The 13894-nt window shown below is 36.3% G+C and overlaps 2 protein-coding genes across 3 annotated transcripts in view; both read left to right on the forward strand.

Moving 5' to 3' along the window:
- Nucleotides 1–2139, forward strand: lrrc18b (leucine rich repeat containing 18b). 2 transcript variants are annotated; one of them, XM_059530147.1, is made up of 3 exons: nt 47–100; nt 300–371; nt 1181–2139. In XM_059530147.1, the coding sequence occupies exon 3, from the start codon at nt 1186–1188 to the stop codon at nt 1951–1953; it is 768 nt and encodes a 255-aa protein (XP_059386130.1). In that variant the 5' UTR covers nt 47–100; nt 300–371; nt 1181–1185; the 3' UTR covers nt 1954–2139. The 2 variants fall into 2 exon arrangements, with proteins under 2 accessions (XP_059386131.1, XP_059386130.1); XM_059530148.1 differs by lacking the exon at nt 300–371 and having other exon boundaries at nt 1–100.
- Nucleotides 2140–7569: 5430 nt separating this feature from the next.
- si:dkey-191m6.4 (rho GTPase-activating protein 22) overlaps nt 7570–13894 on the forward strand; it is a 34452-nt gene continuing 28127 nt past the window's right edge. Inside the window, exons 1-2 of the mRNA XM_059530365.1 lie at nt 7570–7801; nt 12418–12617. Coding sequence (XP_059386348.1) covers nt 7759–7801; nt 12418–12617 — 243 coding nt within the window. The 5' untranslated portion in view covers nt 7570–7758. The remainder of the gene's footprint in view (nt 7802–12417; nt 12618–13894) is intronic.

Genomic DNA, 13894 nt, shown 5'->3' on the forward strand with positions numbered 1-13894 from the left:
CCCGGGATGATATGAACACAGTACCAGATCTCTAAGACGTACAGACGGGACTGTCTTCAGCTCTAAACCGCTCTGAAACATACAGATCTAATCACAGTAGGTAAGAAAGCATCATCTCTTCACTTAATACAGCATTTCTTTAGTGACATAGCTCCATGCTTGCAATTTTCACGTATATCTGCTTTTAGTGCCTAGTTAAAACCATTGTTGCACAGTTCATTTTAAACTGCTGATTATAAAAGCTTCAAATCTGCTGCATGTTTTGTATTTAATGTGTTTGTTTTGTTTTTCATTGCTAGGATGCACAGTCAACCTTCAGGTCACAGACGTAGCTACTGTGCTGTTGGCATTTGCAAATATAATGCTTTAAAGTAAACTTTTATTATTTAACTACAATAGGTAATAGTTAACATGATCTTACAATTCAAAATGCTTCCAAAGCATGTATTCATTTGTATATACATTTAATAATACAGTATTAAAATCAAATTTTATTTATTGCTAAAATAAACTTACAATGAACAGTTGTATTTTTTATTAAATTACTGTAGTTTTGTAGGTCTTTTTTTTTTTTTTGATTAATGTCTTGTTAAAGATTTTTTTTTTTCGTAACTAGATTCAAATGGTCAATATAATTTAATAAAAGTTGGTTGTCTACTTTAGAGATAATCAGTATATTTATATTATTTTAAACATATAAGGGAATGGTCGTAATAAAATATGACATTATAGTTTATTAAACAATAACATATTGTTACTACTGTAAAGCCATATTAAATAATTATGGTGTCTCTTTCAAGCAATGTAAATATTTCAGTTTAGTATATTTAATATTTAATAAAAAAAAATAAACAATGTTTTTATGCTTACTTTTCACACAAAATATGTCGCTTTATCAAAGTTCAATAAAAAGAAATATTTTGTTTTCAATCATACATGATAGTAGTGAAAAACTGATTTTTCATGAACTGATTTATTTATTGGGGTCAAATTTTTATTAGAACATTTTTACTGATTATTATATTAAATCTTTCATTTCGCGACTTTGTCAGTGCATTATGGGATTGATTTCTTCACTAATGATATATGTATTGTTGCCTTTTTGAATTTGACCAAATCGAGATGCATTGTATTGTTCATAAATAGGGTAAAAACATAAACAATGTTGCTTTGTGTATAGACACAATGGTGAAGGGGAAGAAGAAATCTAATGAACCATCCGGTAGAAAAATCACACTCAAGATGGCCAGGAATGCTCTGAAGGTGACCGTAGATGGTAAGCGTCGCCTCGACCTCAGTAACATGGCCATCGCCACATTCCCAAAGTGCATCATGAAGCTCTGCGACGTAGAAGAGCTGGACCTCAGCCGTAACCTTCTCAAGAAGATCCCAGACACCATCGACAAGTTCGTGAACCTCCGCTCGCTGGACCTGCACAGCAACCATCTGGAGCAGGTTCCTGCAGCAATCGGCCGTCTGCATAACCTCTACAGCCTCAACCTGTGCAACAACCATCTGACCAGCGCTGGCCTGCCGCATGAGCTGGGGCTCCTGAGGAACCTCCGGGTCCTCAACCTGGGAATGAACCGCATCGAGACTCTACCTCCACCTGTGGCTGCTCTCAAAGAGCTGCAGGAGCTGGGGCTCTTCAACAACCTCCTGACACATTTGCCCAAGTGCATCCAAAACCTCCCAAAGCTGCAAAGGCTGAACGTCAAAGCCAACCCCATCCCTCCAGCCCAGTCTCCAGAGCTGGACCGCATCCAGAGAGTGGGGTGTCTGTATCTAGTCCGGGAGGACTGTCTGTGCACCGACTGCCTCAAGAGATGCAAGGAGGAAAGAGAGAAGCTAGACAGTCGAATGAGTGCCACTTCTACACTCAAGAAGTCCATCTTTGCTGGGCTCATAACGCCAAACTCTGTAGCACAGGAGAACCAGGCTATATGGAGGTAAACCTGTAGACTAGTCTAATGTGCCAATCCCAAATAAAGTCCAAATCCATCTTGTCGGCATGTACACTCTTATAAATGAAGGATTGGCATCTGAACTTTCTCTTCTGCTCATAGTGCAAAAAAAAATTCATTTAAAGGGATAGTTCACCCAAAAATGAAAATTCTGTCATTAATTGCTCACACTCATTTCGTTCCAAACCCGTAAGACCTTCGGTCATCTTCAGAACACAAATTAAGATATCAGTGGTTCAACCTTAATTTTATGAAGCTATGAGATAAATCTTTGTGCACAAAGAAAGCAAAAATAACAACTTGTTAAAGAATAGTTGTATTCTTATAACCTTTCTGGGCCTTGTACGTGGAGGGTCAGAGAGCTCTCGGATTTCATCAAAGATACTTTAAACTGTGTTCCGAAGATGAACGAAGGTCTTACGGGTTTGGAACGACATGAGGGTGAGCAATTAATGACAGAATCTTCATTGTGGGGTGAACTATCCCTTTAAGAACTGATCACTGAAAGGTTCTTTGGGGAACCAAAAATCTAAAACCCCTTTTGGGAGCCTTCTTTTTTTAAGAGTGTATAGATAAAGAGGGGGCTAATTCATAACACTAACAATTGATTTTGAGTGGAACATTCATTATTGGTTTTACTCTGGATCGCATTGAAGGTGTTAACCGCTGTTGAATACATCTTGTCATTTCGATCCTAATCATGATTAAACATGCATTTAAATTTGCATTAAACACTGTGCATTACTGTTTCGTTTCATGAAATCACAATAAACAACATTAAATCATGTAAACTTTTCTTCATTTGAAAACAATTGTTGCATGTTCAAAAAGGGATCCCCAATGTATCTCTATGAGACGTGAAAAAAAAAGAAATGAAGAAAAAGAGAGAGCAGGAATCTTGTTTGGTGTGTCATTGACTTTCATATCATAAATTAAGAATATTAATTCAGTGAAGGCTCAGATAACGGATGTGAAATGTAAGATAAATGGCAGAAGATAGTCAGGTTGTTGGGTTTGGGTCTAAGCAAGCAACTCCGTACATCTCACTGGCTCTTATAAAACACCGTCAATAGCTTGTACAATAGTCCACTAGTATGGTTATCTGTGTGATGTGATACATCAGGCTTTTTATGTCCTCAGTTTAATTCAGAGGCCCAAATTAGCATAAATATTGAATTTGCTGTAGATGTTATTTAGTTTTAGTGTTGGTTACTTCATGGAAATCATTATTATAAGATTTCACAGTAAAAACCTGAAGGTGGATGTTTTACAGTTATACTAAAATAGCTTTATACTTGCTAAAAAAAAAGTATAAACTATCATAAAAAAAAAAATACATTTTTTTTTTATTGCAATAGCTTCTGTGCAACACTAGGGAGCAGCAAAGCGCCAAACAGCCTCAGTTCTCACTGCTGCCCCCTAAAGGAGTTACAGTGACATTACAACCACTTCTGGAACTTGTGAGCATTAAACATTTCATTTTAAGTAGGTTATGATGTTGCTACTTACATTTAATAAAGTTTTAGACTACATGCATAAATGTAAATTATTTGAAGCTAAAATCTGATATGTTTATATTACAAATACATATATATCAGTGCTTTACTAAATCGATTAATGACTTTCACAATCATCTACTTTTGTTGCGAAGACGAAAATGTGCTTGTGAATGTAATCTTGTCCATATTGATTTTCTCATTTCTCTTGAGGAACAGTTTTCTAATTAACGCTCGGCTCAGTTCTATTGATTCTCCCACACTGGCACTGTTTGAGCATCTGCTCGTGACACGACAAGTGACATTTTACATGACTGAAAAGATTTCTCTCTGTTTATTCAGTGAATATAAATACAGAAGATTCACACTGAAATCTGATTTATATGAGATCTCTAGATATATGAAATGTCCAGATTTGTGGTACTGGATATAAATGCTAGAAACCATGCATTGTGTAATTTGAAAGAACTAAGTAGCAACCCAAATCATGCATATTCTTTACAATATCAAGAGCTTATGAAGTTTAGTTAATTGTTATGCATATCTTGAAATGAGTAATCTGAAGGTGGTATGTAATCTAATTACTCCCACCAGAAGTCAAAGTAAAAAAAAAATATTAAAAATTAATTAAAAATCAGCATTGATATTAGGCTAAAATGAATCAAAGTATGGAGGAAGAAAGATTTTCCACTGAAAATAGGCTGTAAAATAACACTATAATCCAGTAAAAAAAGGCAACAGATAACTTGAAAATCACTTAAAATCTAAAATAAATAATAATAAAATAAATAAATAATAATAAACAATGATAATAAAAATCTGATTGGTGCACTCTACATGAATAATTATATTGTTTTATTTTTCTCACAAGCATTAGACTACATCACCTTTATAACTGTTTCAAAATAAGTTCATTTCATAAATAAACAAATACATAAATAAAAAGAAACTCTGTATTTTAAGGTTTGTAAAATAAATGCATTACTTAAAAACATTTCTAATTAAAATGTTCAAAATATAAGTATAATGCATACTAAAGGATCACAAACATAAGACTTCGCCCTTACAGCAGTTTCAAAATAAGTTTATTTCAAGAGATTTAACCATTTAAATAAATAAATAGTTTCTGTGGCACAAGTTTGAGATCTGCATCATCATTTAAAACATCTACCCTAAACATCTCCTGTTGCTCCAACACTGTATGTAAAGTCTCTGGAGGTGCCCTCATGAATTATTAATACTTCATAAAATCAATAAGTCATGTGAGATTGCATCTCAGTCAACTGAACAACAGCACTAATCAGAATTGATCTGAACGCTCGAAGGTCTATTGAACACTTGCTCATCACAGTCTGACCGAGGGTTTGACACTGCAGCATTAATGCGATAGACAACATATTTCACAAATATGAATGACATCTGTCATTTTAAATAAAAAATCAATGATTTCTTTCTTCTTTTGAGTCACTTGAAAGCTACAGCTGAGGACAAACGCCAGCCAATTTTTTCAGTATAGCTTGAAGGTTATGTATCGTAAGCCTTGCATGAGCAGAATAGGATCTTCAATGAAAAAAAGCCAGATTTTCAAAGTCATGACATGTACCAGAAATCATCCACTTCAGGAACACATCTCAAGATCAAAGAATTCAGGAATGATGCTCTGATTATCCGACATTACTGAGAGAATAAACATCCTGAACGCTCGCAATGGACAAAGAAGCATTTCGTACAAACAGCTCATGTCTGAGAGTCAAGTGCATGCAGTCTAAGAGGCATAAAAGCATCTGCCGAATAGGATGTATATGAGAAATAAATCATTTTGATTTGAAATGAAAATGTAGATTCCGGGCAGACCTCACATTAGCTAGACTGAGAAGATTTTCCGAATACATTGAATCAATGCACCTTTAACGTGCACGTCATTAAGAGGCACGAGTCAAAAACACGAGCTGGGAGAAAGCAAAGCACTTTATTTGAGAGTGTAGAGTATATTTGGGAATCGGCAGGTCAGTGTTGGTTCCCCTCGGCCTGAAGCCGGTGGGTTGAATGAGGTGTTTATTGCAGTCTCCATCAGGGCTCCTCCCGCCCCCATCCTTTCTGAGGAGCAGCTGTGGTCCACACACAGAGCTGAGCAGATTGAATCTCACTGCTGGAGCTGCTGCTATTATCTGCCACACTGGGGCGGCGGCGGAAATAGACGGGAAGAAAAGAAAGACAAGGACAAGAGGAGAAAAAGGGTGGAGAGAACACTAAATGGAGATTTGAGACGGACGATTGGAGTCATTTTGTAGTTGAGCACTCCAGTATCCAGTAAAATAACACCAGTAATCCAGTAAAAACCAGTGATGGATTACGTGAAAATCATAAAAAATAAATAAAAACATACTGCTGTATATTGAGAAATTATATTTCAACAGTTTCAAAATAAGTTAATTTCATAAGATTTATTTGTTCTTATTCAAATTAAAAGAAATAAAATACATGAAATGGATAGTATGCCCAAAAATGAAAATTCTGTGTGTGCACGTGTGTGTGTGTGCGTGTGTGTGTGTGTGTGTGTGTGAGTGTGTGTGTGTGTGTGTGTGTGTGTGTGTGTGTGTGTGAGTGTGTGTGTGTGAGTGTGTGTGTGTGTGTGTGTGTGTGAGTGTGTGTGTGTGCGTGTGTGTGTGTGTGTGTGTGTGTGTGAGTGTGTGTGTGTGTGTGTGTGTGTGTGTGTGTGTGTGTGTGTGAGTGTGTGTGTGTGTGTGTGTGTGTGTGTGAGTGTGTGTGTGTGTGTGTGTGTGTGTGTGTGTGTGTGTGTGTGAGTGTGTGTGTGTGCGTGCGTGTGTGTGTGTGTGTGTGTGTGTGTGTGAGTGTGTGTGTGTGTGTGTGTGTGTGTGTGAGTGTGTGTGTGTGTGTGTGTGTGTGTGTGTGAGTGTGTGTGTGTGAGTGTGTGTGTGTGCGTGTGCGTGTGCGTGTGCGTGTGCGTGCGCGTGCGCGTGTGCGTGTGTGCGTGTGCGTGCGCGTGCGCGTGTGCGTGTGTGTGTGTGTGTGTTGGACAGCCATTCAAAATTTTGGGATCAGTAAGACTTTTTTTATTATTATTATTTTTATAAAGAGGTACATATGTACATAAAAATGCACATCAAAGCTGCATTTATTTAATCAAAAATACAGGGGGAAAAATCAGTAATATTACGAAAATGTTATCACAATTTAAAATAATGGTTGCCTATTTTTATTAACTTTAAAATATAATTTATTTTTATGATGGAAAGCTCAGAACCATTACTCCAGTCTTCAGTGTCACATTATTCTTCAGAAATCATTTTAATATGTATATATATATATATATATATATATATATATATATATATATATATATATATATATATATATATATATATATATATATTATTACTATTAATGTTTTGCTGCTTAATATTTCTAGAGACCTTTGATACTTTTGTTTTCTTTTGTTAAGATTCTTTGACGAATAAAAATACTTTTTTCAGCTAGTTGCTGAGCCAAAATTCCTCATTTTAATTTATTTGAACTAAAATTAAAACAGAAAAAAATATTAATATAAAATATATGTGCATATTATATATATATATATATATATATATATATATATATATATATATATATATATATATATATATATATATATATATATTTAATAAAAAATATATAAACCACATTTTTTTTATGAAAACTATAATAATATCTCATTGATACTAAAATAACTCTGCTTCTGACTACTGCTCACATTTCGTGACTACTGTATCTTGATTCCTATTTTACCAGCTGACTAGTTACTTGCAGATTCAGTACTGGACTGGTCCAATAGTGCACATCTTTAACGGAGATATGTGCACACATGTGAAAGATGCAGGCAGTGTGAGAAATCCCCAGAGATGGAGGAGTGCGAGTACACATGCCTGAGACCAATTAAGAGGCGGGCGGCTTTGCTCTTCAGGGCAACCTGCTGTAATCATACACACTGACTGGTCACTGTAGAGGAGCACATGATGAATAATGCAACGCCTGGTGGGTGTGGACCAGCCTGCGTACGCGTGTGTCTGTGAGTAAGAAGTGTAGAGCGAGCATGTGTGTGTGTGTGTGTGAGTGTGTGTGAGTGTGTGTGAGTGAGGAATCCCTCCCCCAGCCCCATCCAGCCGGTGCCTGCAACATGAGGTCAGCGAGCTAGCAGCGAAGAGAGGAGAGAGCGAGGAGGAGAGGAAGAGGGAGAATGTGCCGAGAGAAGATCTGAGGAGGAGGAATATGCAGAGCAGAAGAAGCGCAGCCCAGCATCGATGGCAGCCATGCTGAGTCCAAAGATCAGACAGACCAGGAGAGGTACAGTACGCTGCGTTTGTATTGCATCTGTCGGCTCTCAGGGGCCACACGCTGTACGTGCTTTCATCTCACAGCATCTCTGCTTCGGCTGCTCATGATTATACCACTGATCACTATCCGTAGCAGAAAAATGTGAATGAGTACAACAGATATATCTTTTTGTGACATATTGCATTTGACTAGGCTAATAAATCTGCCAATGTTTAGCCAGCTTTTTATTGATTACAAAAATATTCTAGATTCAGCGTGTGTATTTACATCTCAGTTGTTGTAATTAAATTGCATTCCCCTTATATTACATATCAGCATTATACTTGCAGTAATAGATGTCCATATTTAGAAATAAATACCCGTATCGGTCGTTGACTATAAAATAGCTGTCTGACTGATTTTTCAACAATCTACATCATAAAAATTCAGATTCAAAAGCATCTGCTACAGTATATGAGTCAATGCACTCAGTAGTTCATCGTGTTACATTCTCAAACCACGATAAACCACGAGTGCCCATCGATGCATGTTACACCTCAACAGCTGAACATCAGCGTACACATTCCACTATCATCCGCAGCACGCTGAGGCTTCAACACACACGCCCACAGAGCGCCGATCATCATTCATCAGCAGCCTACAGCACAGGCTTGAGTGAGATGTGAAACACAGACAGGGGAAGATCTGAAGCACAGGGCTTCATTCATCATGCATCAACTTGATGGATGACACTGTGTTAATAAGCAAAGCTCAATGCATGCAAAAGGCTGAGTGATTTAGCCCTTTATGTTCTCTCAAGCCTCCCTATAGCTCCCGTCCCATCCCCCACCGTCTAATGCTACCTGCTGAACATCAAGGCATCTGCTGGGAGAAGATGTTAAAGCACCAGCCATGAATGTATTTACACGGCTCTCTGGAATACTTGATTTCTCTCTGCTCAATCACAGCATCCTGCAGTCAGATTTATTGTATAAATAGCATCAAGCTGTATACTGATCGTTGACCCTGGGAACATAAACATTTATTCTTCCACTTTCATGTTCAGATTAATATTTCAAATCATTTATACACTTATTTGGTTAAAAGCCATGTAATATGCCGAATAATGTACAGTCAATGGGTCATTATCACGAAGATAAACAATTCAAGACGTCTCTGCTTTGCATCACCCTGAAGGGGTTTGTTTTGTGATTACATTATATTTATGCAGATGCTTTTATCCAAAGTGATTTGTATTGAGCTTGCATTGAATGTGTACATGGTTTTAGTTTTATATATATATATATAATTTATACATCCAGTATAGACATTTTCTATATGCAATGTTCTTTTCTTTTAACAAAATAAAACCAATTATTTAATTTAGGCAGAAAAACCATATAATATCTCACATAATATTTTTGTATCACCATAGAGAGAGAGAGAGAGAGTGAGGGGGGATTGCCTTTATATTTATTATATGGTTATTATAGTTAACTAAAACTATTAAAACCATTATATAAATAAGCTAATGAAACTATTTAATCCACAAAATAAATTAGTAAAATATCTCAAACTTATTTCTGCAACACTTCTTATTTTTATTTAGTTTCACTTGATGTACTAGAATAACTAAAACAAAATTAATAAAACCTGTACAGACATAATATCAAATATACATAATAATAATAAAACTTCTAAAAACTGTCAAATATATATATATATATATATATATATATATATATATATATATATATATATATATATATATATATATATATATATATATATTAAAACAAATGCTAAATTAAAAATAAAAACCGGGGGAAATAAAATATTTAAAACATTTATAAAAACTGTATTATCTCAATAATATTAACATAGCACTGATTTGGGGTTTAGGTCATTAAAAGTTTGATAGAGAAGGTTGTTTCTTGCAGTTGCTAATCTTAACCAGCGGTGGAGTTTAAGGTGCCAAATTTAAACGCCACAAACATTGATTCAGTACTGACTCTGTCATCACGCACAACTTGAATACATTCTTTCCACTATATTTTAATTGCAACTTTAGAGGCGACTATTCTCAAGAGTTGATCCCGCCTGTGCCAAAACAGGCAGATTTGGTGACCACATCCTAGTAACGCCCATAACAAAGTGGGAAGGTATGAATCATCGTGTAGAGAGATTTGCAAAACTGGGAGTCTGCACTCTGTTCCATTTGACTTCAGCACTGAAAGCACTCAAAACTGATTGGCACGAAACACTCGTGTAAACCAGAGCGCAGTGAAAACATTTCTGTCATGGGCTCCACAAATGTCTGCTAAACACATCAAAGTCCCCATTTCTGCATTCTATTCTCAAAAAGAAAAGAGTGCCTAAAAATATATATCGGAGGAACTTATAAACTAGAAAAATACGAAGCACTGAAAAAAAAAATGCATTCATGCAGTTTTAAAAAAGTAGGGTAATGACTCACATCTATATTTTTTAACCTGACCCATTTAAAAATACATAACTTGCCCTTATGTTGCCAGTTTAACCAGTCAAGATTCTGAACATGGACATCTGTTCTGTCTGTATCATAAACCAAGACACACAGATGCCCCCTTGTTTTACTGATGCGGACCGCAGTCTTCCTCTAGTCTCTATTAGACAGAGCAGGGCTACTGAACCCACCACACCCACAGACACAGCTAATGTAATCAAGAAGCCTGCAGCTCTGATGAGGACGAGACATTAGTGGAGACAGACCCAGCGGCCATCACACATCTGTCTCTCTAAGAGCCTGACTCAATCGCTCCACTTCTGTACTGAACCTTTCATTCTAGTGGAGACGACAGACTGAATGCAAATAGAATGTAATAGAATGCACCAGTGCCCGTCCAATTTTTTTTTTTTTTTTTTTTTTTTGCTTGTTAAAGAGTTATAAGTCATTTGCAAGCATTAGGAGACTGACTCTTAAGTCAATGCTTAATGGGAGTAGTACTGAAGATTTGTAATTATTATGTCACTGTAATAATTCTCTGATTGGTGGAGATCTCTTTGCAGAATCATGGGTAATGTGGTTTTTCACCAGGACTTGTGCTGTTAAATGTGATTATAATGCAGGGTGATGGATTCAACAAAAGCATATTCCTTTGATTAGCAACTTCGTAGTTTGCTGTAGGTCTGTCTTTAATGGTTTATTATTCAAAATAATAGAAAAAAATATATAGTTTTTTTACTTTAGGATCCAGAGTGTTGCACTCTATTTGAATTAGAGACTTAAGGAGCAGTCCGTTGTCCAGTTCACAAGTGGATTGGGAGTGAAAAATAATATAATATAATAATATAAATGAGAAAAAAGCACATTGATTTCTTCTCTTTCTCTGAAAGCCACACACACATTGATTTTGAGTCTACAGCCCAGAGGCATAAGATGACTTTGTGTGTGCTGGACAGACTCCTATAAATTATCAATGGTGACACAGATTATTCATATAGTAGTCCAGTCCTGCCCTGTGTCAGATCAGCCGAATTATAAAATACTTCCATTAAGAAACAGATACAGGGTAGTATCTTCTGTTTTTGTTAAATGATACTCTATGTGCTGTGCATGGCTGAACAGACACCTCTATCTTAACTACATGAAATGGCAAACTGCACTGGTTTCTATATCCAGTGATCCTCTGACTAAATTACACTCTGGAGATCCTATAAGAGTATGAGAACTCACTCCCTTTGGGAAAGTGATACAGGAGAATCCCAGATACATTTACCAGAGAGTAGCTGGTACAGAGCAGAGAGGATCAATCTTCATATTCTGTTGAACACAAAGCAAACAAAGAACCTTATAGATGAGTTATTTTAGTCTAAATCAAAAAAATATATAGTAACTTGAAATCAATATTTCAGCTAATTACCAAAGCAGCATTTCTCATTTAAGTTTATTTCAACTTGATGTTCTAAAATTAAAACTGAAATAAAAATGACTGATAAAAATTTTTAAGTTATCATTCAAAATCAATTTCCCTAGGGATAAAATGAATGGGATTTTTACTTCCGGACTCTATGTAAAATTTGAGACTTAAGAAGCAGTCAGTTGTCTAGTTCACCAGTGGATTGAGAGTGAAAAATAATATAATATAATAATAAAATTAAGAGAAAAAAAACACATTGATTTCTTCCCTTTCTCTGAAAGCCACACGTTGATTTTGAGTCTACAGCCCAGAGGCACAAGATGACTTATAAAAATGATAAAAACACACCTTAATTACAAAAACATCAACTAACTCAAATTAGGATTTAAAAAACAACAACAAAAAACACTATAATTTAATAACTATTTAGTTTTTTAACAAATCACTGCCTTGGAGGTGAAACATCTTTGAGCTACATGTTTTTAATGAAGCTTGGAACACAGAGTCATTTTTAAGAAATCATTTTTTCCATGAATTTATGCCATGAATGGAGGCAGAAGCTGCCACACTTGCAAAAAAGACACAGAGGCACCATAAATGTCTCATAAAAAATGACTCATGAAGTCTTCTGAACTCATACAATAGCTTCCAATTCCTACACAAGATGAGTAAGTGATGACAGTTGTGAGTGCTTGTCATCCTCGATGCGTGATCACTGACCTGTCGGTCTGTTCTCGTCGCCTGCAGCCAGGTCCAAGAGCATGGTGATGGGAGAGGCATCACATGGCTCATGCCGGCCCACCTCACCGAGTGTCCAAGAGGGGGTGCTAAAGTCTGGCTGGCTGAAGAAGCAGAGGAGCATCATGAAGAACTGGCAGCTGCGCTGGTTTGTGCTGCGCGCGGACCATCTCTTCTTCTACAAGGATGAGGAGGAAACCAAACCACAGGTACATTCAGCTTTGAAAATGTACATGCAGTTAACATATTATGAATAGCAGAAAACTAAACATTTGGGGTCAAACTACTTTAAATTTGCACCACTGGACTGTAGAGACAGTTGTCCATCGGCAAAGTCCTATACTGTAAGCTGAAACTGAATCAGAGCTAGACATTCTTATATATATATATAGTTTTTTGTTTTTGCTTTTTTTTACACAATCAACATCTTTCAAAATCAATAGTTTTAATTTAATCTGTTGTTTTTATGTAATTTAAAATGCTTCAAGGGGTTATTTTCCTACGTCAATAAGGACACAGTCTTGTCTTTTTGTGCAAACATTTTTATTTATTTATTTATTTATTTTTTGCATCAAATCATAGTTTGTAACGTTGTAAATCATCGGTTGGCCGGTTTGGTTAATGGCTTATACTGTGACTGAGTGTCATTGATTTAGAGTCTTATAAAATGAATAAACGTATAACTTACGAGCAGTGTCGCTTTGGATAAAAGTGTCATAAATGCACGTTTGCTGTATGTTTCACACTGTAGATTCACTAGCAGTGTTGTGATGCTGCTGGGAAACATCTCAGATCTTAAATGCCAAAAAGTACACAACTGAGAGCTGCAGGTCACTTCATTCTAAGCGAGTGTTACAGATCACCAACAAAGGGACAAAAAAGTCAATAAACAGCACTTAAAGAGCATCATGCGACAAAGTGCTATAAGACTGAAGAGTGAACTCCTCCATTTATGAACAGTTGCTTCACATTTTTCACTATAATCCAAGCCTATACACGTTGCTTTTAGCAGGTTTTTGACCATCTCTGTCATATTAAGCAATCAATACAGTCCAGCCTCAGTAAGTTTGTCGGACAGACTGAGAAGTGTGTGATGGACCACGTCCCTCACAGGAGACTGTCAATACTCATCCAAGCACCATTAATCTGAGCCCATGCTGCGCTGGCCAGGATGTCTGTGAAAATGTCAACCCTCCCACTTTTCCTGCCTTTAATCAATGGGATTCAAAGTGGAAGGGCTGTGTAGGCAAATCTCACACTGAGATAAAAGGAGACAGCAGAGACCAGGACGTATTGAGCAGGGTGTGTGGTGCAGACCTTAAGTCCAATACATCATGATCTAAGGCATATCACTTTCATGTTTTATTTATATTGACATCACAGCTTGCAGATGATCGCTTTGCAAAATTTCTTAAAATTCAAAATTCAAATGTTTCAAATATTAAGCATTGCAACATCACTTTAGCAACATAATTCGAAGTGACAC

The sequence above is a fragment of the Carassius carassius genome, chromosome 39 (genome assembly GCF_963082965.1).
Source record: "Carassius carassius chromosome 39, fCarCar2.1, whole genome shotgun sequence".
Classification (NCBI taxonomy): Eukaryota; Metazoa; Chordata; class Actinopteri; order Cypriniformes; family Cyprinidae; genus Carassius; species Carassius carassius.

Bases quoted from the DNA above. Each gene is read 5' to 3' on its own strand.
- lrrc18b (XM_059530148.1), top strand. From the start codon at position 1,186: ATGGTGAAGGGGAAGAAGAAATCTAATGAACCATCCGGTAGAAAAATC.